The sequence below is a fragment of the Amphiura filiformis genome, chromosome 1 (genome assembly GCF_039555335.1).
Source record: "Amphiura filiformis chromosome 1, Afil_fr2py, whole genome shotgun sequence".
In the NCBI taxonomy this organism is placed as follows: domain Eukaryota; kingdom Metazoa; phylum Echinodermata; class Ophiuroidea; order Amphilepidida; family Amphiuridae; genus Amphiura; species Amphiura filiformis.
Window position 1 is genome coordinate 7,958,471 of NC_092628.1, and position 27,953 is coordinate 7,986,423.

The 27,953-nt window shown below is 39.9% G+C and overlaps 1 protein-coding gene across 1 annotated transcript; it reads left to right on the forward strand.

The window, feature by feature from the left end:
- The first annotated feature begins 106 nt into the window (after positions 1-106).
- Positions 107-27,938, forward strand: LOC140167602 (uncharacterized). The gene is given in 10 exon segments (XM_072190903.1): positions 107-419; positions 1,609-1,881; positions 2,879-3,013; positions 13,585-13,734; positions 25,469-25,554; positions 25,925-26,027; positions 26,800-26,853; positions 27,558-27,628; positions 27,630-27,729; positions 27,904-27,938. Coding segments are annotated over 10 exon segments (1,320 nt in total).
- Positions 27,939-27,953: the final 15 nt, after the last annotated feature.

Consider the following 27,953-nt stretch of genomic DNA (forward strand, 5'->3'; position numbering starts at 1 on the left):
ATTATTCATTATTATTATTATTATTATGATCTTCTTGTTGTGAATTATATTTTGGACAAATACTCATGAGGCAGACCTGGTTCATATTTCAGGGACCGTGCATCTGATGTCTGTAACACCTACTCCTTATGGTGCAAATACTGCAAGTACACCATACTTCACTTGTATTTTAAGTCAACCAGACACTTATTTGGTGAATAATATACAAACTGGAAGACACGTCTTGAATGGAAGCACACCACCAGATGATACATTATCATTGCCTGTGGGTTCATATCCTTACAGGCATACCGACAACATATATACATTTTATCAGTTCCTACCTGGATCCACCTCTGATTCTGTCGGTGTTTACTACTGTGAAGTTTTTAAATCAGGACAAACTACAAGGGTACCTGTTACCATTATGGCTACAAATAGTGAGTTGGTTTACATTTTGATATTATTTTGTGATGAACCTTCTAAGTCCAGCCAAACTTTAACATATTCATTATATGATAAGTGGTAAAGTATTTGGAAATGATCATGATTGAGTTATCAATTCATTGTGAAACAAAGAATTGACGAACATTTTATCAATATGACATAATAACATTATACTGTTATTCTAGTTCATTTCATTAGGGCCTAACCCTAACTGTTAGCATGACAGGTATGGTCCTCCTGCCACTATTGTGAGAAATATTTCCTTATGTTTTCTTCAGCTGGGCTGGCAATTGTCCATTTATTACAGCAACTGTACCGGTTTATTTACAGAAAGTTTCTACCGTTTCCATGTCTCTGGGTTTTTTTTGTAAAACATTTCAGATTTTACAGCATTGCTAATTATAGAAATTAAAAAAGCAAAAGAGCAAATTGTTGGCAGCCCGCTGCCAACAATTTTATCATTTTTACGGAATGTTTCTCTTCTAGCTTCACTTTAGATGTTTAATGATGTATAGCTATGTAATTAGGGATGGGCACACTAAACGCATGTCCTGTGGAATGTACGCATGATCCGTCAAACGTTTTGCAATTGCGTATGTATGTGTACACACAAGTCATTTTCAACCTTCCTGTTTTCCATTCTTCAATGCTAAACAATAGTTGAAAGTAACAAAATCTGAAGGCAACCTAATAATTTAAATGAAACTTGCTCAAAACATTCATTCTTTATACATCATAATAATGCATTTAATTTCTGACATGTTAGGATCGCAAATTTTACCTTATGTACGGCGCCATTGGTACTACTAACCTGTTAAATAACCTTTGAAATTGCTGTTATGTGAGGTGCACCACACCTAGCGTGTATTCATGAAAACTTGCTGCGAAATCTTGCTGCCAGGTTGATGCATGCTAATATAAACGAAATAACTGTGCCTATGGGTAGTTCTCCCGGGCCAGAAATTTATTATCTTGAATAATGAATAGCATGTTATATCCTTTCCTAGTGCCTTTGTGGACCAAATGATATGTCATGAGTAACAGCATGTACAAAAACCTAAACAGCCTTATGTTAAGGATACATCCATATATCACAAACAAATATACATCCCCTGTTTTTCCTTTGTCTGTACCTGTGCTGAGTACCATCAAGGTGATATATCTATGCTTCATTTTCAACAGGACTTTTAAAACCATCTGCTGGACAATTTACTGTGACAGTGAACAATGCTGAACGTGTAGACCTCAATGTAGATTCAGATGTTGTCAATGCACCACAAAATGAAATCATCAAATGGGAGAAACAAGGTGATCAAGTGGACGATTTCAAGGTGGTGCAACAGGGTAGTACACAATACACAATTAACAGTGCAACAGAACAGCATGCTGGGGTGTACCATACATACTGGAGTAACTGGGACTATGCAGGAAGCCTGATTAGATTAATTGTCAGAGGTATTAAAGTCAACCTACATAGTAACAAACAAGCATGAATATTTTCAGTGTCAAACTGATTTCAGCATACATAAATTAGCCCAGTCCCATTTCCCAAATATGAAATTAAAAAAAAAAAGTAAATTTCAGTTTGGCAGAGGTGGGCCTCGAACCCACACCACAGCTGCATACAGAATCTTCAAGTCCAGCGCGCTAATCCATTGGACCACATGAGTAGTTGGTAGCCAGACTGAATTTTAAACATATAGGTTATACATGTAGGCAACTCCAACATTTCTCGGGTATACCATAGAAATACAACAATACGTGTATTGTGCTGCACATAATATCGATTTTGACTGCATTGTGCATGGTATATCGGTCTGTGCAATGTATAGGGAGTCTGCCATTTTCTTGTAGGCCTATAGTCCCTGGAGTATAGACGTTGGGTTCCCCCAGTTTATTCAAGATTTTCACATAGAACCCCCAAGATGTTTTTAAAAAATGGAAGATTAGATTACCATAAAAACGATACAGTAATCTTTATCGGGGTCCTATGTAAAAATTACATAGATTTTTCATCATTTTTTGAGCGTTAATTTTCAGTAAATTCAAAAAATATTTTGACGTATATAAAATTGAAATAAAATTCTCCCCCTCCTAAACAACACCAATTGTACCACAATTGGGTATCACCAATCGTTCTACATGTTGTGCAGTTAATATTCATATATTCCTTTATACATAGAATGCTTCAGTTTTTACACAAAAAATACTTCAGCGAAAACCGGCCCACTTGGCTATTTCATAAAGATAATCAGACTTCCCTAGAACATGCAATCATTAGCATTAAAACCAAGTTGTTTTTATGCATTTAAAAAACACTTTGGCCCGATGGCGAAGGCCGCTGTGTAGTAAAACAGAAACAAATGCACTCATCCCCACCACACCCCCATTATATTTTAATGCTTCCATCGCCACTGTAATTAACTGTCTGTTACTACTGGTGTTTTTGCAGGCTGCAATCACGGTATATGGAATCCCCCATCTTGTACAAAGATATGCGATAACTGTTACAATGGAGGCATATGTGATGACAAGACTGGAGAGTGTGAATGTAGACCCGGATTCACTGGACCTAACTGTCTTACAGGTATGTAATCAAATTTGTGTATAAGACTCATAAACCAACTTTAAAGGTCCATTCAGGTATTTTTTGAAATGAAACAATTGACACAAAAAACAAGGAAAAATCAGTATTGACTTGAATTAGCTTCATACAAATACGTGTAGGTAGAGATACTACAATACTACTACAGTAAAAGCTGTCTTTTGATGTAAAAGAAATACCCTTTTTTTATAGAAATGTTACAATATGGCTTATTATTTTAAGGAGGCAGGCATCATATCACATGTAGAGTATGGTGGCACTCCTATACCTACAAAAATGCTAGGTTCTGATGGATTTTTTATTAGATTTTCTGATTTGGTAAATCACAGATAGGGCCTTTAAATTGTACTTTTGATCCTGAAATGGTACATAGGGGACAAGTACAAAATGGTATTTTGTGATGAACCTGAATCTGAAAGAGGTTTGAATTAAGATGTAAATGCCTATCAGGGTTGGGGATTATTTTTATTTAAAAAAAAATAAATAAAATTGATTTATTTGATTTAAATTGTTGTTTTTTCCCCTTTTTTTATATATTATTTATTTATTTAAATCAGTTTTGTTGATTTTTTTATTAAAAGAACTGCTTTACCAATGATAGAGTAAAAAGAGACCAATGGCATGCTAGACATATGTCCAATCCTATAAGGTATAAATTTACAAATCCTGATGAATTCTGTACCTTGAAGATGAATTTAGCAATGGTAAAATGACATCATAGTGGTATTTTAATTGTATCCAAAAGATGTAGAATTATTAAAAATGAAGTTAAACAGCCAATTTAAGAAAGAAAGTAACTTGAATTTATCCAAAATGGTAAAACAGAAGCTAGTAGAAACAGTTGATTTAAATCAGTGATTTAAAAAAATAGTGATTTAAATCAATAACCCTGACACCTATTGTTAATAATAAACTGACATAATACAAGAAGTTTCTCTCTCTCTCTCTCTCTCTCTCTCTCTCTCTCTCTCTCTCTCTCTCTCTAGGTGCCATATCCTAGGACGTTGGTGATCATGTCATGCCACAATTCTCTGTTATAGGCCATTTCCAGAAGCTCTGTCGCTTTATGTTCAGCTCCCCTTTCTTTTAGCCAGTCTTTCAGATTTGATAACCACATCACTCTCTTCCTGCCTCGGCTCCGTGCCTTCTATTCTTCCTGTCAATACTAGGTTCTCGAAACCATTCTTTCTAAGGATATGACCAAGGAATTTGAGCTGCTTAACTCTGATTCCACGTTAAACAGCTTCCTGTTCACATTTGTTCTACTTAAGACATCGTCATTAGACACTTTATCAGTCCATGGGATCTTCATCATTCTTCTAAGGAACCACATCTCACAGCTCTCCAATCTACTTTTAATGTCTGTTGTTATTGACCATGCGTCACTTCCATACATTATTGTCTGTCCAAATAACTTAGACACCCGGTTTTTAGGATATATTTCGAAAAGTTTTCACTTTGGCAAAAAGTCATGAAAGAAAAGTTGTTAAACATGGTCAGACCTAACAGAAATTATTAGTAAAGTGATGAAAAAATATTCTTCCTTGTCTACTTTTATTCAATTTTGACCGATTTACAGCAATATATCTGGGTCCAGCCGAATATTCATAATGACTTGAAACTTTTGATGGGATAATCTATTTACAGTAAGGGGTGCTTGAACATTGTAATCATGTATATTGATCAGTGATGCCACCCTTTTTTCTTTGATCCTTTTACTAATTCACAATAATGGTGGTCTACTCAAATGCATTCAACAAAAGCATGTTTGCAATCTACCGCGTGAGGTCGTTTCACACGTATAACAAATACACTACGATCAAATAGGTTGATGACAATATTTGATTGAATGGACTGCTCTGTGCCATGATTTCGGTGAAGGACACAGGTTCAAATCCTTTGTTTGGAGCCAATCAATAATTTCATGCATAACTCAAAAGATGTCACAGTTGGTGCATTATAACAAATGATAGGGCAAGTTACTATGCGTCTGGAGTGTATTGTGAATTATACTCCTCACCAATAACATCAGAACATTCAAAGGGTATACAATTTGTATTTTCTTGGAATTAGGCCAAGCCAAAAGCATGCACAGAACAAGATTCAAATACCGCGCCGAATTGTTGTAATTGGTTGAGGGACAGCTGGGATCACTGAGTTAATACACTAAGAATAAATATCCCAATTAGAAACACTGTCTGCATTTTATGAACTGAATTATATTTTTCATTTTTATAAAATGTTTTTGGTGAGGAGTATAACTAATTCATCTTATAACTATTCATCCATTCACTATCCAAAATCACAATACCTACAAATCTGTATAATAAGACCTTCCAAAATAATGGTACCCAACTTCTACCAGATTATTTTTTAAAGTGCTGAGAAAAACCTTTCAATTTCAATAGAATTTCTGGTAAACTCTCACTCAATGCTTTGGAAACACAAAAACCCGTTAGGTCTCAGCGAATGTTAACACTTTTCTTTCATGACTTTCTTTGAAAGTGGATATTTTTTCAAATAAGTAACAAAAACTGGGTGTCTAAGTTAATTGGACAGACAATAGTACAGGAACGACATAGCAGTTGAGTACCCGAATTCTGGTCTCTATACTGAGGGCACTGTTTTTTAAGATCTTGTCTAATTTTGAGAATGCAGAGTGCAATTCTTCTCTTTACCTCCTTAATACATCTTGCATCTTCTTTGATTTGACTGCCAAGGTAGTTGAAGGAGGAAACTTTCTTAATACTTTGATCTTTCACCTTCAATATGCATGTTGGGCTTTCAGTCTTTGATACCACCATACACTCTGTCTTCTTGCAATTTAAATGTTATGTCCACCTGTACGGATACCATTTTCCTTTTCTAGCTCCCTTAGAATCAGCTCACTGTAATAATTAAAGAGATCTGGTGACATCACACATCCCTATCTGACTCCTCTCTTAATGCTTGTATATTCACTACAATCTCCATCCACCCTTATGCACGCTGTTTGGTTCCAATAAAGGTTCTGCAACAGTCGTAGATCCTTTCCATGCAGGTCTAGCTTACCAAGATCTTCAAAAAGCTGATCATGTCTCACCTTGTCAAAGGCTTTTGAGTAGTCAATGAAACACATGAAAACATCCTTCTGCATCTCTACCGCTGTCTCTGTTATCATTCTCAAGACATAAATTGCATTCCTGGTACCAGCATCTTCTACAAAGCCGAACTGCTCTTTACCAATCTCAGGTTTTATTCTACTTCTTGCACAGAGTAACAGGATTCTTAGAATTATCTTTGTAACATGGCTCATAGTCATAAGGCTAATTGTACGGTGTTGTTCACAATCCACAGTGCCAGGTTTCTTGGGAAGAGCAATAAAGATTGATTTGCTCAGGTCTTCTGGAAATATCCCATAATCATATATACATTCTGTTGATAACTCCTGTCAGTTTCTCAATTCCATAATCCTCTAATGCTTCAATCATTTCAACAACTATTCCATCTGGCCCGGCAGACTTATTTCTGCTCATCATTTTTATAGCTGATTGAACCTCTGACTGCAATATCTTTGGACCCTCAATAGAATCTGGAAAGCTTGGTAAACCGTCCCTTACGTCGTGAAATAACATATTCATTCCATCTTTTCTTTACCTCATCTTTTCCCTACCAGCATAGTACCATTCTTTGCCTTGATGCACCCAGAGCTTGAACAGCCTGATTTCCTGCCTGAGATCTCATTTATCCTCTGGTACACATTCTAATTCACTCCAAATTGACTCTCAATTTTGGCACTTTCACTATTCAGCCAGGTCTCTTTGGCCTCCTTGCAACGTTTCTTTATTTGCCTGTCCAACTCTCTATATTCTTCCTGTCTGTGATCTTTTGCCTGTCCCTCATCATTGATAGAATTTCTTCTGTCATCCACTTGCTCTTTTCTTCTTTGGCAGGCATTCCTCTGCTGTTTCAACTAAGATATCTCTCATTGATTCCCATGTCATCTCTTCTCCTTCGTCTGTAAGTTGCTCAAACCTGTTCTCCACTTTGATGGAATTCTCCATTCAGATCTCTGGTTTCTTTAGCTGTTCAAAATCTGCCTTCTTCATGATCTTTGCTCTCTTCAACTTTCTCAGCCTACAACGAAGTGTGCATACTACTGGTATATGATCACTTCCGCAGTCTGCCCCTGGGTGTGTCTTCGCATGTTTCACTGCTCTTCTAAATCTGTCATTAATGGTTATGAAATCTATCTGGTTCCTCATGCGAACCCCAGGGCTCTTCCATGTATATATTCTTCTGGGGTGCTCCTTAAACCAAGTGTTTGTGATTACCATGTTGTTTGCTTCACACCACTGCACCCACCTATCACCACGCTGATTTCTTTCTCCAAGTCCAAACTCGCCTACTGTTTTGCCATCTTGTCCTTGCCCCACCTTTGCATTCAAATCTCCCATGATCAGTTGTATTTCATCTGATTTGCACTGAGACTTTGCTTCCTTCAGTTTATCGTAAAAAGCATCAATCTCCTCTTCTGTGCTCTCTGCTGTGGGGGCATCTATAACAAATTACCGAGTTGCAAAACTTTTCGGGATAAAAACTCGAACGGTGGTGATGCAACTGCAAATTTCACTTTTGCAAACTTAATCATTCACCGAGTTACGCTGCATATTCACCTCATTTTTTAAAATCTAAGTGATTAAAGTCTAAAAATGAGCAAAAATACCGTTAACAAATATCCAGGGACCTCAAAATAGTGAGTATCAGTTACTATGTCCGCCTAACAACTCCATCGCGTCAAACAAAAAATTCTTGCGTCTTCGCGTATCAACACGCCGCATCAAACAAGAAAAACGTGTATCATTTAGTTCGCGTCATCTCGCGACATCGCGAATCAGCACGCTGCTTCTAAAGCAAGTGGGACTAATGAACACGGGAAAATCAAAATGAGTGAGTGCATGGGTGCCATGGGTTGGCGATATTGTTTAACAATCCGCGATGCATTGCATGAGTGACACCAAACTTTGCCAACATGGCAAAATACAAATTAATAGCTGTTGTACATTATGTTTCAAATTCACAAATTTTTTTAGCAGTTGACTAGGAAGAAGTAGACCTACTACTAAAACCATGATACTAGGGACAGATAACATGCAGAGGGAGAAGAGGGATGTGAGTTAAAGGGGAACAGTGGAAAGAATGGAAGGATAGGGGCAACACGGGTGGCAACAAAGAAAAAGTTGATTAAAATTAATTAAATTAAACAACTGATCAATCGGCAATAAATTAGGGAGTTGGTAAAATTGGTCGCAATAAAAACTCGGAGGGTGGTGATCATGGTGATGCATTTGTAAAATTGCATTTATTTACGAATCGCGAAAGACGGGTGACCGCTAGTATACTACAATAACAGAGATATTGAAAGGTTGTCCTTGTAGTTTGACCAGCAAAACTCTCTCACTTACAGTCCTATAGCCTGGCACACATTTAGCCATATCTGCATCTAGCAGTAGCCCAACTCCTTTCTCATGCTTGTCACCACCTGTATAAATCATCTTGAAGTCATCGATTTTGAAGTCTCCATTATTTGTCCACCTGGTTTCATTTATTCCTAGTATATTGATTTTAAGTCAGGTCATGTCTTGCTTAACATTTTAAACAAGAAGTTTAAACATATTAAAATTTCATTACAATCGCAAATTTCCAATTTGCGAGTGTTCTGTTTTTGGTCAGTTCTTCTTTCTTTCTTTCTTTCTTTCTTCTGTCAAACTTTTAACGCGCCATCGTAGCCATATGCTTTAAGCCAATGTGACCATATTTGGGCACAAGGACCATTGGGTGGGGGCACAAATGTTACATGACCAACTCGGGGTCAAAGGTCATCCAAAGGTCATTATGGCCAAAATGTGATTTTCACTAAAAATGCTTCTTCTTCCACAAATTACATAACACAATGTCGTCACTTGCATACCTGCATCGCCTTTAGCCAGTGTCTAAAAGTTGTACAAAGAATTGGGGTCAAAGGTCATTAAAGGGGTAAAATCTTACAAATGCATTATCTCAACATCCGTAAGGGGTATGGGCTTCAAACTCAGTGACAACAAATCTCATGACCAGGGGAACATTTTACAGGGGTCAGGTCAAAGGTACTGCAGAGGTCAAATTTAAGAAATGCATTTTCTGTACATCTGTAATTGGTACGGGACTCAAACTCTGTGACAACAAACTTAATGACCAGGGGAATATTTTGGAACACTTTGCAGAGGTCAGGTCAAAGGTTATCTGGGTCAAATCTTATAATTTCCTTTTCTGGACATCTGTAAGGGGTATGGGGCTCAAACTCAGTGACAACAAATCTCATGACCAGGGGAGCGTTTTTGCAGGGGTCAGGTCAAAGGTCAAATTTTAGAAATGCATTTTTTGGTCATCTGTAAGGGGTACGAGGCTCAAACTCGGTGACAACAAACTTAATGACCAGGGGAATATGTTGGAACACTTTATGCAGGTCAGGTCAAAGGTTATCTGGGGTCAAATCTTATACCGTAATTTCATTGTCTGTAAGGGGTATGGGGCTTAATTTCAGTGACAACAAACCTCGTGACCGGGAAACATTAAGGTCAAAGGTCAGGTCAAACGGCCATTAAAGGGTTACATGCCTTGCGATTGTCTGCGCTCTGTGAGCGCAAATTATCTCTAGTTTGTGTTTTTTTACCAACTCATTAACAAAACAATTTTTGATATCCAATTTGAAGTTGTAATTCTGCAGGAAGGACATCAAGTATTTTGATTAACTAAAGGTGATATTTTTAATCATTGCATGCCAAATAATAGGAGAGAGCTGGGAGTATTAACTGTCCTATTTTTTCTGACCAACCTAGCAATTACAATTTTAAGGTTAGGACAGACCTGAGAAGCCACACATAAAAGCCCTATGTCTTGTCTGTATACAACCACAATCTGAAGACTGTAGGCCTTACAATTAATAGCAACAGAGTAGAACAAACAATTTTTTGTTTGCAAAGTGAGGAACTTGCCCCATGCTGGGACAGGTTTGCGCATATAGTGGGGTAAGTTCATCCTAATCAAAAAATAGTTTAAAATATTGCATAACAATAACATATTCAATGCTAACATTTAGCAAGCGTATATAGGGTAGTCATTCTCTCCTGGGGTGTTACTAAATATATTGAAGGGTTCTTGGTCAGGGAAGAGGGTCAGGGTACAATGTAGAGGTCCAAAGTTAGCAGTGGCATAGATTTCTTTTTGACATTGGGGGGATGGGGCTGGACAATATTTCTTGAAGTATAGTGAATCCAGCACCTTTTGGCGACAGAATAAGTTCATTGTACAAATGCACGCCATTGCCATTTTGAAGCTAAACTGATGAAATATGGTGCAAAAGTGTTATGAATTTTAATTGGGGAATTCATGGGAAGGAAGAGCGAGGTACCAGATTTGGAGTCCCAAGGGATGAGGGAATGAACGGAAACAGGAATGACTATCTCGAAATAATCAAATGAAACAGAAATTAAGTATAAGAATTTATTATGAATTTACGTTAAACTGATCAAAATACAAGGTGTATGAATTAATATAAAATCTTACCAGAGTTACATCACACAAGTAGTATAATTTAATATGAATCACGGCAAGACATGATGACATTAGAATTGTCATCATGTTACCAGTCTAACTATCCATCGTGAACCAAAGTTGAGTAGACCTGCATCAGTCACAAGGTTAGCAAGGAGTGACGACTTTATTCACGGAGAAACAAATCCTTGCTTCACTCAGTGCAATTGATGCATGGAATCGGATATAAAAACGTTCACTTAATGAATAGTTATCATAGCTTTCTGCACTATGATCAATAATCAATTATTGACTGAATTATCGTCACAACATACGCTCCCCCCTTAAATAATTGACTCCTGGCAATTTAAGAACATACAATAATTGCTAATAAAATGCCATTTTTTTTAACAAAACTGAATCCGACTTATTTATAGACCATGCATCATTGACACATAATATCAAGATGGAAGTCATACAAGTCATATTCTTTTAACCAAATACATACGACAAATATAAATGACACAATAAAATACATCTGAAGCCACATAGAACTTGAAGACAATGATGACATTAGAATCGTCATCATGTTACCAGTCTAACTATCCATCGTGAACCAAAGTTGAATAGACCTGCATCAGTCACAAGGTTAGCAAGGAGTGACGACTTTATTCACGGAGAAACAAATCCTTGCTTCACTCAGTGCAATTGATGCACGGAATCGGATATAAAAACGTTCACTTAATGAATAGTTATCATAGCTTTCTGCACTATGATCAATAATCAATTATTGACTGAATTATCGTCACAACATACGCTCCCCCTTAAATAATTGACTCCTGGCAATTTAAGAACATACAATAATTGCTAATAAAATGCCATTTTTTAAACAAAACTGAATCCGACTTATTTATAGACCATGCATCATTGACACATAATATCAAGATGGAAGTCATACAAGTCATATTCTTTTAACCAAATACATACGACAAATATAAATGATACAATAAAATACATCTGAAGCCACGTAGAACTTGAAGACAATGATGACATTAGAATCGTCATTATGTTACCAGTCTAACTATCCATCGTGAACCAAAGTTGAATAGACCTGCATCAGTCACAAGGTTAGCAAGTAGTGACGACTTTATTCACGGAGAAACAAATCCTTGCTTCACTCAGTGCAATTGAAGCCACGTAGAACTTGAAGACAATCATTTTTTTTTAAAAGTTGAACTTGGAAGTAGATCTCCGCGCTAGAAGATTTATGTAGACTCAATAACTTCGTATTTTTGCGTCCAACCGAATAATTTTAGAAAAGCGTTAAAGTTTCATCAGGGACCGCGCGATGTCCCAGCTTGAAACTCAGCACCTGCACGCATCAAATGTTAAAATGGCCTAATTGCGATTTTCTTTTCCAAGCTATCGCGAAGGAAAACAAATAAATGGTTAGCACATACATCTTTTAACAACTGATTACATGCAGATAAACATGTACAATTGCTTGGCCTATTAATATTGTACATTCCCAATTTTATACCAAATTATCTTTTAAACATAATTCTCTCAGATACATTATTTTCAATAATTGTACAATCAAGATTTTTTTCTCATTGCATTTTTAATTTAACAATGTACATGAAACATAGAGAGACTTGAGTGACAACACAAACACTTAGGACAATTATGTTTATGGCAAACTAGCAAAAAATAACACAAAGTACACAACATACACTTAACCCCTTAAGTATATTCAAGTGCGCCTACGTGTAATAATACATAAGGAAATTTAACACATATCGCACAGATTATTTAACCACATCTATACTATATAATAACACCTATTCATTCACACAGAATATTAAACACCAAATAACTTCATATCCGACTTTCCACATTGTTCAACAATTTTGTATCACATGCTACTTTTAACAGATAAAGACTCAGTGTATCAAAATTAACACATTGTTAATTGTACACATATTTTCGTCTATTTATATAATTTGACGATTCTATCATTTTTCACACATTTCAAATACATTTCAAAATACTCATACAATTTCATTTCAAATTGCATTTTACTTATAAATCAAGGCATTGGCCCTCTATATACATTCAATAGAAATGATAACCATTTCATTAACACATAGGCCTATGTAACACCTTCAACAACTCAAAATCATTTGAGTTAACTTTTCAGTCACAAAAGTTATTTGGATCCTGCAATGGTGAATCTGATAGTGTAAACCAACAAACATTTGGTATAAAAGACAACTTGCGTCGACTCAAGTTTTCTCGACCAATTGTTCGCCAGTTACAATATCGAGATCACAATCCTACCTAGGATGGATTTGACATTGCACAAACACAAATGAACTCCTGACACCATTACACAGTATTCAATTATTTTGTGTCTTTGAAAAACAAATTCAATATTGTCATGTAAGACAATAGTCATTATTTTGCCACCATAGACAACAATTCATCATCACATTAAACATGTTAAAACGTGTGATAAATATTTTGTCACAATCGGCAATATATGCCATTTAAAGAGATACACTTCATATTTTGTTTAAACATGATACAGTTTTATGGAATAAATGCGCCTGAAATGCACAAAAATTAATAATAGTGATACCACATAACTTTTTGCATAATACGCCAATGGAGCAGGTCCGCCCTCCAGTTTTATGTACCAGCAATGATAATACAATATTGCAAGAAAAATTTGCATTTTGGTGTAATATTTCTGTTTTGGCTACAATTCGATGAACATGTTCCAATATGTTGCATGGCTAAAATGAGAAGTTTATGATGACCTATGTCACCTAATTTCCCCGATGTCTGTAGTGCTGAGAATTACATAGTGGGTGTACCTGTCCGCACTCTCCCCTAACTATATATTTATTGAATGAACACCCTTTTACAAATTGGCTCAGCATTTTAGTTCAGTTTTTAAACTGTCTCAAAAATGTTCATAATTGCTACTATCTTTACAGCTTGTGGAGAAAATAAGCTTGGCTGGCACTGTGAACATGAATGCGGACTTTCAGCTGGTGTTCCATCATGTCCAGGCAGTGTGTTTTGTATGCCAGACCCTGTTGGTTGTAGCTGTATGACTGGATGGATGGGAACAGAATGTAATCAAGGTAAGCTTTGGGTTGTGTATACAGTGTGTTCTGTATGCCAAAACCTGTGGGTTGTAACTGTATGACTGGATGGATGGGAACAGAATGTAATCAAGGTAAGCTTTGGGTTGTGTATACAGTGTGTTCTGTATGCCAGATCCTGTGGGTTCTAACTGTATGACTGGATGGATGGGAACAGAATGTAATCAAGGTAAGCTTTGGGTTGTGTATACAGTATGTTCTGTATGCCAGACCCTGTGGGTTGTAGCTGTATGACTGGGTGGATGGGAACAGAATGTAATCAAGGTAAGCTTTGGGTTGTGTATACAGTGTGTTCTGTATGCCAGACCCTGTGGGTTGAAGCTGTATGACTGGATGGATGGGACCAGAATGTAATCAAGGTAATTAAGCTTTGGGTTGTGTATACAGTGTGTTCTGTATGCCAGACCCTGAAGATTGTAGTTGTATGACTGGATGGATGGGAACAGAATGTAATCAAGGTAAGCTATGGGTTGTGTATACAGTGTGTTCTGTATGCCAGACCCTGTGGGTTGTAGCTGTATGACTGGATGGATGGGAACAGGATGTAATCAAAGTAAGCTTTGGGTTGTGTACACAGTGTGTTCTGTATGCCAGACCCTGTGGGTTGTAGCTGTATGACTGGATGGATGGGAACAGAATGTAATTTAAGGTAAGGTTTGGGTTGTGTATACAGTGTGTTCTGTATGCCAGACCCTGTGGGTTGTAGCTGTATGACTGGATGGATGGGAACAGAATGTAATCAAGGAAAGCTTTGGGTTGTGTATACAGTGTGTTCTGTATGCCAGACCCTGTGGGTTGTAGCTATATGACTGGATGGATGGGAACAGAATGTAATCAAGGTAAGCTTTTGGTTGTGTATACAGTGTGTTCTGTATGCCAGACCCTGTGGGTTGTAGCTGTATGACTGGATGGATGGAAACAGAATGTAATCAAGGTAAGCTTTGGGTTGTGTATACAGTGTGTTCTGTATGCCAGACCCTGTGGGTTGTAGCTGTATGACTGGATGGATGGGAACAGAATGTAATCAAGGTAAGCTTTGGGTTGTGTATACAGTGTGTTCTGTATGCCAGACCCTGTTGGTTGTAGCTGTATGACTGGATGGATGGGAACAGAATGTAATCAAGGTAAGCTTTGGGTCATGTATACAGTGTGCTCTGTATGCCAGACCCTGTAGATTGTAGTTGTATGACTGGATGGATAGGAACAGAATGTAATCAAGGTAAGCTTTGAGTTGTGTATATAGTGTGTTCTGTATGCCAGACCCTGTTGATTGTAGCTGTATGACTGGATGGATGGGAACAGAATGTAATCAAGGTAAGCTTTGGGTTGTGTATACAGTGTGTTCTGTATGCCAGACCCTGTGGGTTGTAGTTGTATGACTGGATGGATGGGAACAGAATGTAATCAAGGTAAGCTTTGGGTTGTGTATACAGTGTGTTCTGCATGCCAGACCCTGTGGGTTGTAGCTGTATGACTGGATGGATGGGAACAGAATGTAATCAAGGTAAGCTTTGGGTTGTGTATACAGTGTGTTCTGTATGCCAGACCCTGTGGGTTGTAGCTGTATGAGTGGATGGATGGGAACAGAATGTAATCAAGGTAAGCTTTGGGTTGTGTATACAAAGTGTTCTGTATGCCAGACCCTGTGGGTTGTAGCTGTATGACTGGATGGATGGGAACAGAATGTAATCAAGGTAAGCTTTGGGTTGTGTATACAGAGTGTTCTGTATGACAGACCCTGTGGGTTGTAGCTGTATGACTGGATGGATGGGAACAGAATGTAATCAAGGTAAGCTTTGGGTTGTGTATACAGTGTGTTCTGTATGCCAGACACTATGGGTTGAAGCTGTATGAGTGGATGGATGGGAACAGAATGTAATCAAGGTAAGCTATGGGTTGTGTATACAGTGTGTTCTGTATGCCAGACCCTGTGGGTTGTAGCTGTATGACTGGATGGATGGGAACAGAATGTAATCAAGGTAAGCTTTGGGTTGTGTATACAGTGTGTTCTGTATGACAGACCCTGTGGGTTGTAGCTGTATGACTGGATGGATGGGAACAGAATGTAATCAAGGTAAGCTATGGGTTGTGTATACAGTGTGTTCTGTATGCCAGACCCTGTGGGTTGTAGCTGTATGAGTGGATGGATGGGAACAGAATGTAATCAAGGTAAGCTTTGGGTTGTGTATACAGTGTGTTCTGTATGCCAGACCCTGTGGGTTGTAGCTGTATGACTGGATGGATGGGAACAGAATGTGATCAAGGTAAGCTTTGGGTTGTGTATACAGTGTGTTCTGTATGCCAGACCCTGTGGGTTGTAGCTGTATGAGTGGATGGATGGGAACAGAATGTAATCAAGGTAAGCTTTGGGTTGTGTATATAGTGTGTTCTGTATGCCAGACCCTGTGGGTTGTAGCTGTATGAGTGGATGGATGGGAACAGAATGTAATCAAGGTAAGCTTTGGGTTGTGTATACAGTGTGTTCTGTATGCCAGACCCTGTGGGTTGTAGCTGTATGAGTGGATGGATGGGAACAGAATGTAATCAATGTAAGCTTTGGGTTGTGTATACAGTGTGTTCTGTATGCCAGACACTGTGGGTTGTAGCTGTATGACTGGATGGATGGGAACAGAATGTAATCAAGGTAAGCTTTGGGTTGTGTATACAGTGTGTTCTGTATGCCAGACACTGTGCGTTGTAGCTGTATGAGTGGATGGATGGGAACAGAATGTAATCAAGGTAAGCTTTGGGTTGTGTATACAGTGTGTTCTGTATGCCAGACACTGTGGGTTGTAGCTGTATGACTGGATGGATGGGAACAGAATGTAATCAAGGTAAGCTTTGGGTTGTGTATACAGTGTGTTCTGTATGCCAGACCCTATGGGTTGTAGCTGTATGACTGGATGGATGGGAACAGAATGTAATCAAGGTAAGCTTTGGGTCATGTATACAGTGTGCTCTGTATACCAGACCCTGTAGATTGTAGCTGTGTGACTGGATGGATGGGAACAGAATGTAATCAAGGTGAGCTTTGGGTTGTGTATACAGTGTGTTCTGTATGCCAGACCCTGTGGGTTGTAGCTGTATGAGTGGATGGATGGGAACAGAATGTAATCAAGGTAAGCTTTGGGTTGTGTATACAGTGTGTTCTGTATGCCAGACCCTGTGGGTTGTAGCTGTATGAGTGGATGGATGGGAACAGAATGTAATCAAGGTAAGCTTTGGGTTGTGTATACAGTGTGTTCTGTATGCCAGACCCTGTGGGTTGTAGCTGTATGAGTGGATGGATGGGAACAGAATGTAATCAAGGTAAGCTTTGGGTTGTGTATACAGTGTGTTCTGTATGCCAAAACCTGTGGGTTGTAACTGTATGACTGGATGGATGGGAACAGAATGTAATCAAGGTAAGCTTTGGGTTGTGTATACAGTGTGTTCTGTATGCCAGATCCTGTGGGTTCTAACTGTATGACTGGATGGATGGGAACAGAATGTAATCAAGGTAAGCTTTGGGTTGTGTATACAGTATGTTCTGTATGCCAGACCCTGTCGGTTGTAGCTGTATGACTGGGTGGATGGGAACAGAATGTAATCAAGGTAAGCTTTGGGTTGTGTATACAGTGTGTTCTGTATGCCAGACCCTGTGGGTTGAAGCTGTATGACTGGATGGATGGGACCAGAATGTAATCAAGGTAATTAAGCTTTGGGTTGTGTATACAGTGTGTTCTGTATGCCAGACCCTGTAGATTGTAGTTGTATGACTGGATGGATGGGAACAGAATGTAATCAAGGTAAGCTATGGGTTGTGTATACAATGTGTTCTGTATGCCAGACCCTGTGGGTTGTAGCTGTATGACTGGATGGATGGGAACAGGATGTAATCAAAGTAAGCTTTGGGTTGTGTACACAGTGTGTTCTGTATGCCAGACCCTGTGGGTTGTAGCTGTATGACTGGATGGATGGGAACAGAATGTAATCAAGGTAAGGTTTGGGTTGTGTATACAGTGTGTTCTGTATGCCAGACCCTGTGGGTTGTAGCTGTATGACTGGATGGATGGGAACAGAATGTAATCAAGGAAAGCTTTGGGTTGTGTATACAGTGTGTTCTGTATGCCAGACCCTGTGGGTTGTAGCTATATGACTGGATGGATGGGAACAGAATGTAATCAAGGTAAGCTTTTGGTTGTGTATACAGTGTGTTCTGTATGCCAGACCCTGTGGGTTGTAGCTGTATGACTGGATGGATGGAAACAGAATGTAATCAAGGTAAGCTTTGGGTTGTGTATACAGTGTGTTCTGTATGCCAGACCCTGTGGGTTGTAGCTGTATGACTGGATGGATGGGAACAGAATGTAATCAAGGTAAGCTTTGGGTTGTGTATACAGTGTGTTCTGTATGCCAGACCCTGTTGGTTGTAGCTGTATGACTGGATGGATGGGAACAGAATGTAATCAAGGTAAGCTTTGGGTCATGTATACAGTGTGCTCTGTATGCCAGACCCTGTAGATTGTAGTTGTATGACTGGATGGATAGGAACAGAATGTAATCAAGGTAAGCTTTGAGTTGTGTATATAGTGTGTTCTGTATGCCAGACCCTGTTGATTGTAGCTGTATGACTGGATGGATGGGAACAGAATGTAATCAAGGTAAGCTTTGGGTTGTGTATACAGTGTGTTCTGTATGCCAGACCCTGTGGGTTGTAGTTGTATGACTGGATGGATGGGAACAGAATGTAATCAAGGTAAGCTTTGGGTTGTGTATACAGTGTGTTCTGCATGCCAGACCCTGTGGGTTGTAGCTGTATGACTGGATGGATGGGAACAGAATGTAATCAAGGTAAGCTTTGGGTTGTGTATACAGTGTGTTCTGTATGCCAGACCCTGTGGGTTGTAGCTGTATGAGTGGATGGATGGGAACAGAATGTAATCAAGGTAAGCTTTGGGTTGTGTATACAAAGTGTTCTGTATGCCAGACCCTGTGGGTTGTAGCTGTATGACTGGATGGATGGGAACAGAATGTAATCAAGGTAAGCTTTGGGTTGTGTATACAGAGTGTTCTGTATGACAGACCCTGTGGGTTGTAGCTGTATGACTGGATGGATGGGAACAGAATGTAATCAAGGTAAGCTTTGGGTTGTGTATACAGTGTGTTCTGTATGCCAGACACTATGGGTTGAAGCTGTATGAGTGGATGGATGGGAACAGAATGTAATCAAGGTAAGCTATGGGTTGTGTATACAGTGTGTTCTGTATGCCAGACCCTGTGGGTTGTAGCTGTATGACTGGATGGATGGGAACAGAATGTAATCAAGGTAAGCTTTGGGTTGTGTATACAGTGTGTTCTGTATGACAGACCCTGTGGGTTGTAGCTGTATGACTGGATGGATGGGAACAGAATGTAATCAAGGTAAGCTATGGGTTGTGTATACAGTGTGTTCTGTATGCCAGACCCTGTGGGTTGTAGCTGTATGAGTGGATGGATGGGAACAGAATGTAATCAAGGTAAGCTTTGGGTTGTGTATACAGTGTGTTCTGTATGCCAGACCCTGTGGGTTGTAGCTGTATGACTGGATGGATGGGAACAGAATGTGATCAAGGTAAGCTTTGGGTTGTGTATACAGTGTGTTCTGTATGCCAGACCCTGTGGGTTGTAGCTGTATGAGTGGATGGATGGGAACAGAATGTAATCAAGGTAAGCTTTGGGTTGTGTATATAGTGTGTTCTGTATGCCAGACCCTGTGGGTTGTAGCTGTATGAGTGGATGGATGGGAACAGAATGTAATCAAGGTAAGCTTTGGGTTGTGTATACAGTGTGTTCTGTATGCCAGACCCTGTGGGTTGTAGCTGTATGAGTGGATGGATGGGAACAGAATGTAATCAATGTAAGCTTTGGGTTGTGTATACAGTGTGTTCTGTATGCCAGACACTGTGGGTTGTAGCTGTATGACTGGATGGATGGGAACAGAATGTAATCAAGGTAAGCTTTGGGTTGTGTATACAGTGTGTTCTGTATGCCAGACACTGTGCGTTGTAGCTGTATGAGTGGATGGATGGGAACAGAATGTAATCAAGGTAAGCTTTGGGTTGTGTATACAGTGTGTTCTGTATGCCAGACACTGTGGGTTGTAGCTGTATGACTGGATGGATGGGAACAGAATGTAATCAAGGTAAGCTTTGGGTTGTGTATACAGTGTGTTCTGTATGCCAGACCCTATGGGTTGTAGCTGTATGACTGGATGGATGGGAACAGAATGTAATCAAGGTAAGCTTTGGGTCATGTATACAGTGTGCTCTGTATACCAGACCCTGTAGATTGTAGCTGTGTGACTGGATGGATGGGAACAGAATGTAATCAAGGTGAGCTTTGGGTTGTGTATACAGTGTGTTCTGTATTCCAGACCCTGTGGGTTGTAGCTGTATGAGTGGATGGATGGGAACAGAATGTAATCAAGGTAAGCTTTGGGTTGTGTATACAGTGTGTTCTGTATGCCAGACCCTGTGGGTTGTAGCTGTATGAGTGGATGGATGGGAACAGAATGTAATCAAGGTAAGCTTTGGGTTGTGTATACAGTGTGTTCTGTATGCCAGACCCTGTGGGTTGTAGCTGTATGAGTGGATGGATGGGAACAGAATGTAATCAAGGTAAGCTTTGGGTTGTGTATACAGTGTGTTCTGTATGCCAGACCCTGTGGGTTGTAGCTGTATGAGTGGATGGATGGGAACAGAATGTAATCAAGGTAAGCTTTGGGTTGTGTATATAGTGTGTTCTATATGCCAGACCCTGTGGGTTGTACCTGTATGAGTGGATGGATGGGAACAGAATGTAATCAAGGTAAGCTTTGGGTTGTGTATACAGTGTGTTCTGTATGCCAGACCCTGTGGGTTGTAGCTGTATGAGTGGATGGATGGGAACAGAATGTAATCAAGGTAAGCTTTGGGTTGTGTATACAGTGTGTTCTGTATGCCAGACCCTGTGGGTTGTAGCTGTATGAGTGGATGGATGGGAACAGAATGTAATCAAGGTAAGCTTTGGGTTGTGTATATAGTGTGTTCTGTATGCCAGACCCTGTGGGTTGTAGCTGTATGACTGGATGGATGGGAACAGAATGTAATCAAGGTAAGCTTTGGGTTGTGTATACATTGTGTTCTGTATGCCAGACCCTGTGGGTTGTAGCTGTATGAGTGGATGGATGGGAACAGAATGTAATCATGGTAAGCTTTGGGTTGTGTATACAGTGTGTTCTGTATGCCAGACCCTGTGGGTTGTAGCTGTATGAGTGGATGGATGGGAACAGAATGTAATCAAGGTAAGCTTTGGGTTGTGTATACAGTGTGTTCTGTATGCCAGACACTGTGGATTGAAGCTGTATGAGTGGATGGATGGGAACAGAATGTAATCAAGGTAAGCTTTGGGTTGTGTATACAGTGTGTTCTGTATGACAGACCCTGTGGGTTGTAGCTGTATGACTGGATGGATGGGAACAGAATGTAATCAAGGTAAGCTTTGGGTTGTGTATACAGTGTGTTCTGTATGCCAGACCCTGTGGGTTGTAGCTGTATGAGTGGATGGATGGGAACAGAATGTAATCAAGGTAAGCTTTGGGTTGTGTATACAATGTGTTCTGTATGCCAGACCCTGTGGGTTGTAGCTGTATGACTGGATGGATGGGAACAGAATGTAATCAAGGTAAGCTTTGGGTTGTGTATACTGTGTGTTCTGTATGCCAGACCCTGTGGGTTGTAGCTGTATGACTGGATGGATGGGAACAGAATGTGATCAACGTAAGCTTTGGGTTGTGTATACAGTGTGTTCTGTATGCCAGACCCTGTGGGTTGTAGCTGTATGACTGGATGGATGGGAACAGAATGTAATCAAGGTAAGCTTTGGGTTGTGTATACTGTGTGTTCTGCATGCCAGACCCTGTGGGTTGTAGCTGTATGACTGGATAGATGGGAACAGAATGTAATCAAGGTAAGCTTTGGGTCATGTATACAGTGTGCTCTGTATACCAGACCCTGTAGATTGTAGCTGTGTGACTGGATGGATGGGAACAGAATGTAATCAAGGTAAGCTTTGGGTTGTGTATACAGTGTGTTCTGTATGCCAGACCCTGTGGGTTATAGCTGTATGACTGGATGGATGGGAACAGAATGTAATCAAGGTAAGCTTTGGGTTGTGTATACAGTGTGTTCTGTATGCCAGACACTGTGGGTTGTAGCTCTATGACTGGATGGATGGGAACAGAATGTAATCAAGGTAAGCTTTGGGTTGTGTATACAGTGTGTTCTGTATGCCAGACCCTATGGGTTGTAGCTGTATGACTGGATGGATGGGAACAGAATGTAATCAAGGTAAGCTTTGGGTCATGTATACAGTGTGCTCTGTATACCAGACCCTGTAGATTGTAGCTGTGTGACTGGATGGATGGGAACAGAATGTAATCAAGGTGAGCTTTGGGTTGTGTATACAGTGTGTTCTGTATGCCAGACCCTGTGGGTTGTAGCTGTATGAGTGGATGGATGGGAACAGAATGTAATCAAGGTAAGCTTTGGGTTGTGTATACAGTGTGTTCTGTATGCCAGACCCGTGGGTTGTAGCTGTATGAGTGGATGGATGGGAACAGAATGTAATCAAGGTAAGCTTTGGGTTGTGTATACAGTGTGTTCTGTATGCCAGACCCTGTGGGTTGTAGCTGTATGAGTGGATGGATGGGAACAGAATGTAATCAAGGTAAGCTTTGGGTTGTGTATACAGTGTGTTCTGTATGCCAGACCCTGTGGGTTGTAGCTGTATGAGTGGATGGATGGGAACAGAATGTAATCAAGGTAAGATTTGGGTTGTGTATATAGTGTGTTCTATATGCCAGACCCTGTGGGTTGTAGCTGTATGAGTGGATGGATGGGAACAGAATGTAATCAAGGTAAGCTTTGGGTTGTGTATACAGTGTGTTCTGTATGCCAGACCCTGTGGGTTGTAGCTGTATGAGTGGATGGATGGGAACAGAATGTAATCAAGGTAAGCTTTGGGTTGTGTATACAGTGTGTTCTGTATGCCAGACCCTGTGGGTTGTAGCTGTATGAGTGGATGGATGGGAACAGAATGTAATCAAGGTAAGCTTTGGGTTGTGTATATAGTGTGTTCTGTATGCCAGACCCTGTGGGTTGTAGCTGTATGACTGGATGGATGGGAACATAATGTAATCAAGGTAAGCTTTGGGTTGTGTATACATTGTGTTCTGTATGCCAGACCCTGTGGGTTGTAGCTGTATGAGTGGATGGATGGGAACAGAATGTAATCATGGTAAGCTTTGGGTTGTGTATACAGTGTGTTCTGTATGCCAGACCCTGTGGGTTGTAGCTGTATGAGTGGATGGATGGGAACAGAATGTAATCAAGGTAAGCTTTGGGTTGTGTATACAGTGTGTTCTGTATGCCAGACACTGTGGATTGAAGCTGTATGAGTGGATGGATGGGAACAGAATGTAATCAAGGTAAGCTTTGGGTTGTGTATACAGTGTGTTCTGTATGACAGACCCTGTGGGTTGTAGCTGTATGACTGGATGGATGGGAACAGAATGTAATCAAGGTAAGCTTTGGGTTGTGTATACAGTGTGTTCTGTATGCCAGACCCTGTGGGTTGTAGCTGTATGAGTGGATGGATGGGAACAGAATGTAATCAAGGTAAGCTTTGGGTTGTGTATACAATGTGTTCTGTATGCCAGACCCTGTGGGTTGTAGCTGTATGACTGGATGGATGGGAACAGAATGTAATCAAGGTAAGCTTTGGGTTGTGTATACTGTGTGTTCTGTATGCCAGACCCTGTGGGTTGTAGCTGTATGACTGGATGGATGGGAACAGAATGTAATCAAGGTAAGCTTTGGGTTGTGTATACAGTGTGTTCTGTATGCCAGACCCTGTGGGTTGTAGCTGTATGACTGGATAGATGGGAACAGAATGTAATCAAGGTAAGCTTTGGGTCATGTATACAGTGTGCTCTGTATACCAGACCCTGTAGATTGTAGCTGTGTGACTGGATGGATGGGAACAGAATGTAATCAAGGTAAGCTTTGGGTTGTGTATACAGTGTGTTCTGTATGCCAGACCCTGTGGGTTATAGCTGTATGACTGGATGGATGGGAACAGAATGTAATCAAGGTAAGCTTTGGGTTGTGTATACAGTGTGTTCTGTATGCCAGACCCTGTGGGTTGTAGCTGTATGACTGGATGGATGGGAACAGAATGTAATCAAGGTAAGCTTTGGGTTGTGTATACAGTGTGTTCTGTATGCCAGACCCTGTGGGTTGTAGCTGTATGACTGGATGGATGGGAACAGAATGTAATCAAGGTAAGCTTTGGGTTGTGTATACAGTGTGTTCTGTATGCCAGACCCTGTGGGTTGTAGCTGTATGACTGGATGGATGGGAACAGAATGTAATCAAGGTAAGCTTTGGGTTGTGTATACAGTGTGTTCTGTATGCCAGACCCTGTGGGTTGTAGCTGTATGAGTGGATGGATGGGAACAGAATGTAATCAAGGTAAGCTTTGGGTTGTGTATACAATGTGTTCTGTATGCCAGACCCTGTGGGTTGTAGCTGTATGACTGGATGGATGGGAACAGAATGTAATCAAGGTAAGCTTTGGGTTGTGTATACTGTGTGTTCTGTATGCCAGACCCTGTGGGTTGTAGCTGTATGACTGGATGGATGGGAACAGAATGTGATCAACGTAAGCTTTGGGTTGTGTATACAGTGTGTTCTGTATGCCAGACCCTGTGGGTTGTAGCTGTATGACTGGATGGATGGGAACAGAATGTAATCAAGGTAAGCTTTGGGTTGTGTATACTGTGTGTTCTGCATGCCAGACCCTGTGGGTTGTAGCTGTATGACTGGATAGATGGGAACAGAATGTAATCAAGGTAAGCTTTGGGTCATGTATACAGTGTGCTCTGTATACCAGACCCTGTAGATTGTAGCTGTGTGACTGGATGGATGGGAACAGAATGTAATCAAGGTAAGCTTTGGGTTGTGTATACAGTGTGTTCTGTATGCCAGACCCTGTGGGTTATAGCTGTATGACTGGATGGATGGGAACAGAATGTAATCAAGGTAAGCTTTGGGTTGTGTATACAGTGTGTTCTGTATGCCAGACCCTGTGGGTTGTAGCTGTATGACTGGATGGATGGGAACAGAATGTAATCAAGGTAAGCTTTGGGTTGTGTATACAGTGTGTTCTGTATGCCAGACCCTGTGGGTTGTAGCTGTATGACTGGATGGATGGGAACAGAATGTAATCAAGGTAAGCTTTGGGTTGTGTATACAGTGTGTTCTGTATGCCAGACCCTGTGGGTTGTAGCTGTATGACTGGATGGATGGGAACAGAATGTGATCAAGGTAAGCTTTGGGTTGTGTATACAGTGTGTTCTGTATGCCAGACCCTGTGGGTTGTAGCTGTATGACTGGATGGATGGGAACAGAATGTAATCAAGGTAAGCTTTGGGTTGTGTATACAGTGTGTTCTGTATGCCAGACCCTGTGGGTTGTAGCTGTATGACTGGATGGATGGGAACAGAATGTAATCAAGGTAAGCTTTGGGTTGTGTATACAGTGTGTTCTATATGCCAGACCCTGTGTGTTGTAGCTGTATGACTGGATGGATGGGAACAGAATGTAATCAAGGTAAGCTTTGGGTTGTGTATACAGTGTGTTCTGTATGCCAGACCCTATGGGTTGTGGCTGTATGACTGGATGGATGGGAATACAATGTATGGATGGGAAGAGCATACAAAGAGTGGATCCAGCCCCTGTAACATGCAGTCCTCCAGTACTGCATTGTAAAAACAATGAAAAACCTGTTTTGTTGGAAAGAATATGCAAAAAACTATCCTGATAAATTGAATACCATATTATGTTACAGAATATAATACACAATAAAAATGTTAAACTTAATCATTTGACTCCTCACATTATTTGTGAATGGCCAGAAACTTACTGTTTTGTGTAATCTCTGTTTTTTTAATGAATTACAGCATGCCCTGAAGGAAAGTTTGGAGCTGGGTGTACAAACCTGTGTAAGTGTCAAAGTGGATCATGTGACAGGTTTACAGGAAGATGTTATAATGGAATTTGTCTGACAGGATGGTCTGGTGACAACTGTCAAAGTAAGTGTTGCTTAGTATCAATTCTGTCATTGTGATAATGGTGCATCATGTGACAGGTTTACAGGAAGATGTGATTATGGAATATGTCTTACAGGATGGTCTGGTGACAAATGTCAAAGTAAGTGTTGCTTAGTATCAATTCTGTCATTGTGATAATGGTGAATCATGTGACAGGTTTACAGGAAGATGTTATAATGGAATGTGTCTTACAGGATGGTCTGGTGACAACTGTCAAAGTAAGTGTTGCTTAGTGTCAATTCTGTCATTGTGATAATGGTGAATCATGTGACAGGTTTACAGGAAGATGTTATAATGGAATTTGTCTGACAGGATGGTCTGGTGACAACTGTCAAAGTAAGTGTTGTTTAGTATCAATTCTGTCATTGTGATAATGGTGAATCATGTGACAGGTTTACAGGAAGATGTTATAATGGAATTTGTCTGACAGGATGGTCTGGTGACAACTGTCAAAGTAAGTGTTGTTTAGTATCAATTCTGTCATTGTGATAATGGTGAATCATGTGACAGGTTTACAGGAAGATGTTATAATGGAATTTGTCTGACAGGGTGGTCTGGTGACAACTGTCAAAGTAAGTGTTGCTTAGTATCAATTCTGTCATTGTGATAATGGTGAATCATGTGACAGGTGTACAGGAAGATGTGATGATGGAATGTGTCTGACAGGATGGTCTGGTGACAATTGTCAAAGTAAGTGTTGCTTAGTATCTATTTTGTCATTGTGATAATGGTGCATCATGTAATAGGTTTACAGGAAGACGTGATGATGGAATGTGTCTGACAGGATGGTCTGGGGACAATTGTCAAAGTAAGTGTTGCTTAGTATCAATTCTGTCATTGTGATAATGGTGCATCATGTGACAGGTTTACAGGAAGATGTGATGATGGAATGTGTCTGACAGGATGGTCTGGTGACAACTGTCAAAGTAAGTGTTGCTTAGTATCAATTCTGTCATTGTGATAATGGTGCATCATGTAATAGGTGTACAGGAAGACGTGATGATGGAATGTGTCTGACAGGATGGTCTGGTGACAACTGTCAAAGTAAGTGTTGCTTAGTATCAATTCTGTCATTGTGATAATGGTGCATCATGTGACAGGTTTATAGGAACATGTCATAATGGAATATGTCTGACAAGATGGTCTGGTGACAATTGTCAAAGTAAGTGTTGCTTAGGCGACAAAAAAAACCACCTGTTTTACGGGTCTGACAAACCCAGATTTAGTGTTTTGGGAGATGGTTCTTAGTTTTGCTTAAATCATATAAAATCAGCTGTTTTTTGGCCAAAATTGATTGATTTTGACTGAATTATTTTGAATAATTTACGAAGTTTTTCAAAATATGTTTGCCAAAATATTATCAGATTTTTGTGGAGATATTTTGGGGTCATTTTAGTCTCCAGAAAAAAAATCCTGATGGTCAGGATGGTCTGGTGACAACTGTCAAAGTAAGTGTTGCTTAGTATCAATTCTGTCATTGTTTTAATGGTGCATCATGTGACAGGTTTACAGGAAGATGTGATGATGGAATGTGTCTGACAGGATGGTCTGGTGACTGTTGTCAAAGTAAGTGTTGCTTAGTATCAATTCGGTCATTGTGATAATGGTGCATCATGTGACAGGTTTACAGGAAGATGTGATGATGGAATGTGTCTGACAGGATGGTCTGGTGACTGTTGTCAAAGTAAGTGTTGCTTAGTATCAATTCTGTCATTGTGATAATGGTGCATCATGTGACAGGTTTATAGGAAGGTGTGATGATGGAATGTGTCTGACAGGATGGTCTGGTGACAATTGTCAAAGTAAGTGTTGCTTAGTATCAATTCTGTCATTGTGATAATGGTGCATCATGTGACAGGTTTATAGGAAGGTGTGATGATGGAATGTGTCTGACAGGATGGTCTGGTGACAAATGTCAAAGTAAGTGTTGCTTAGTATCAATTCTGTCATTGTGATAATGGTGAATCATGTGACAGGTTTACAGGAAGATGTGATGATGGAATGTGTCTGACAGGATGGTCTGGTG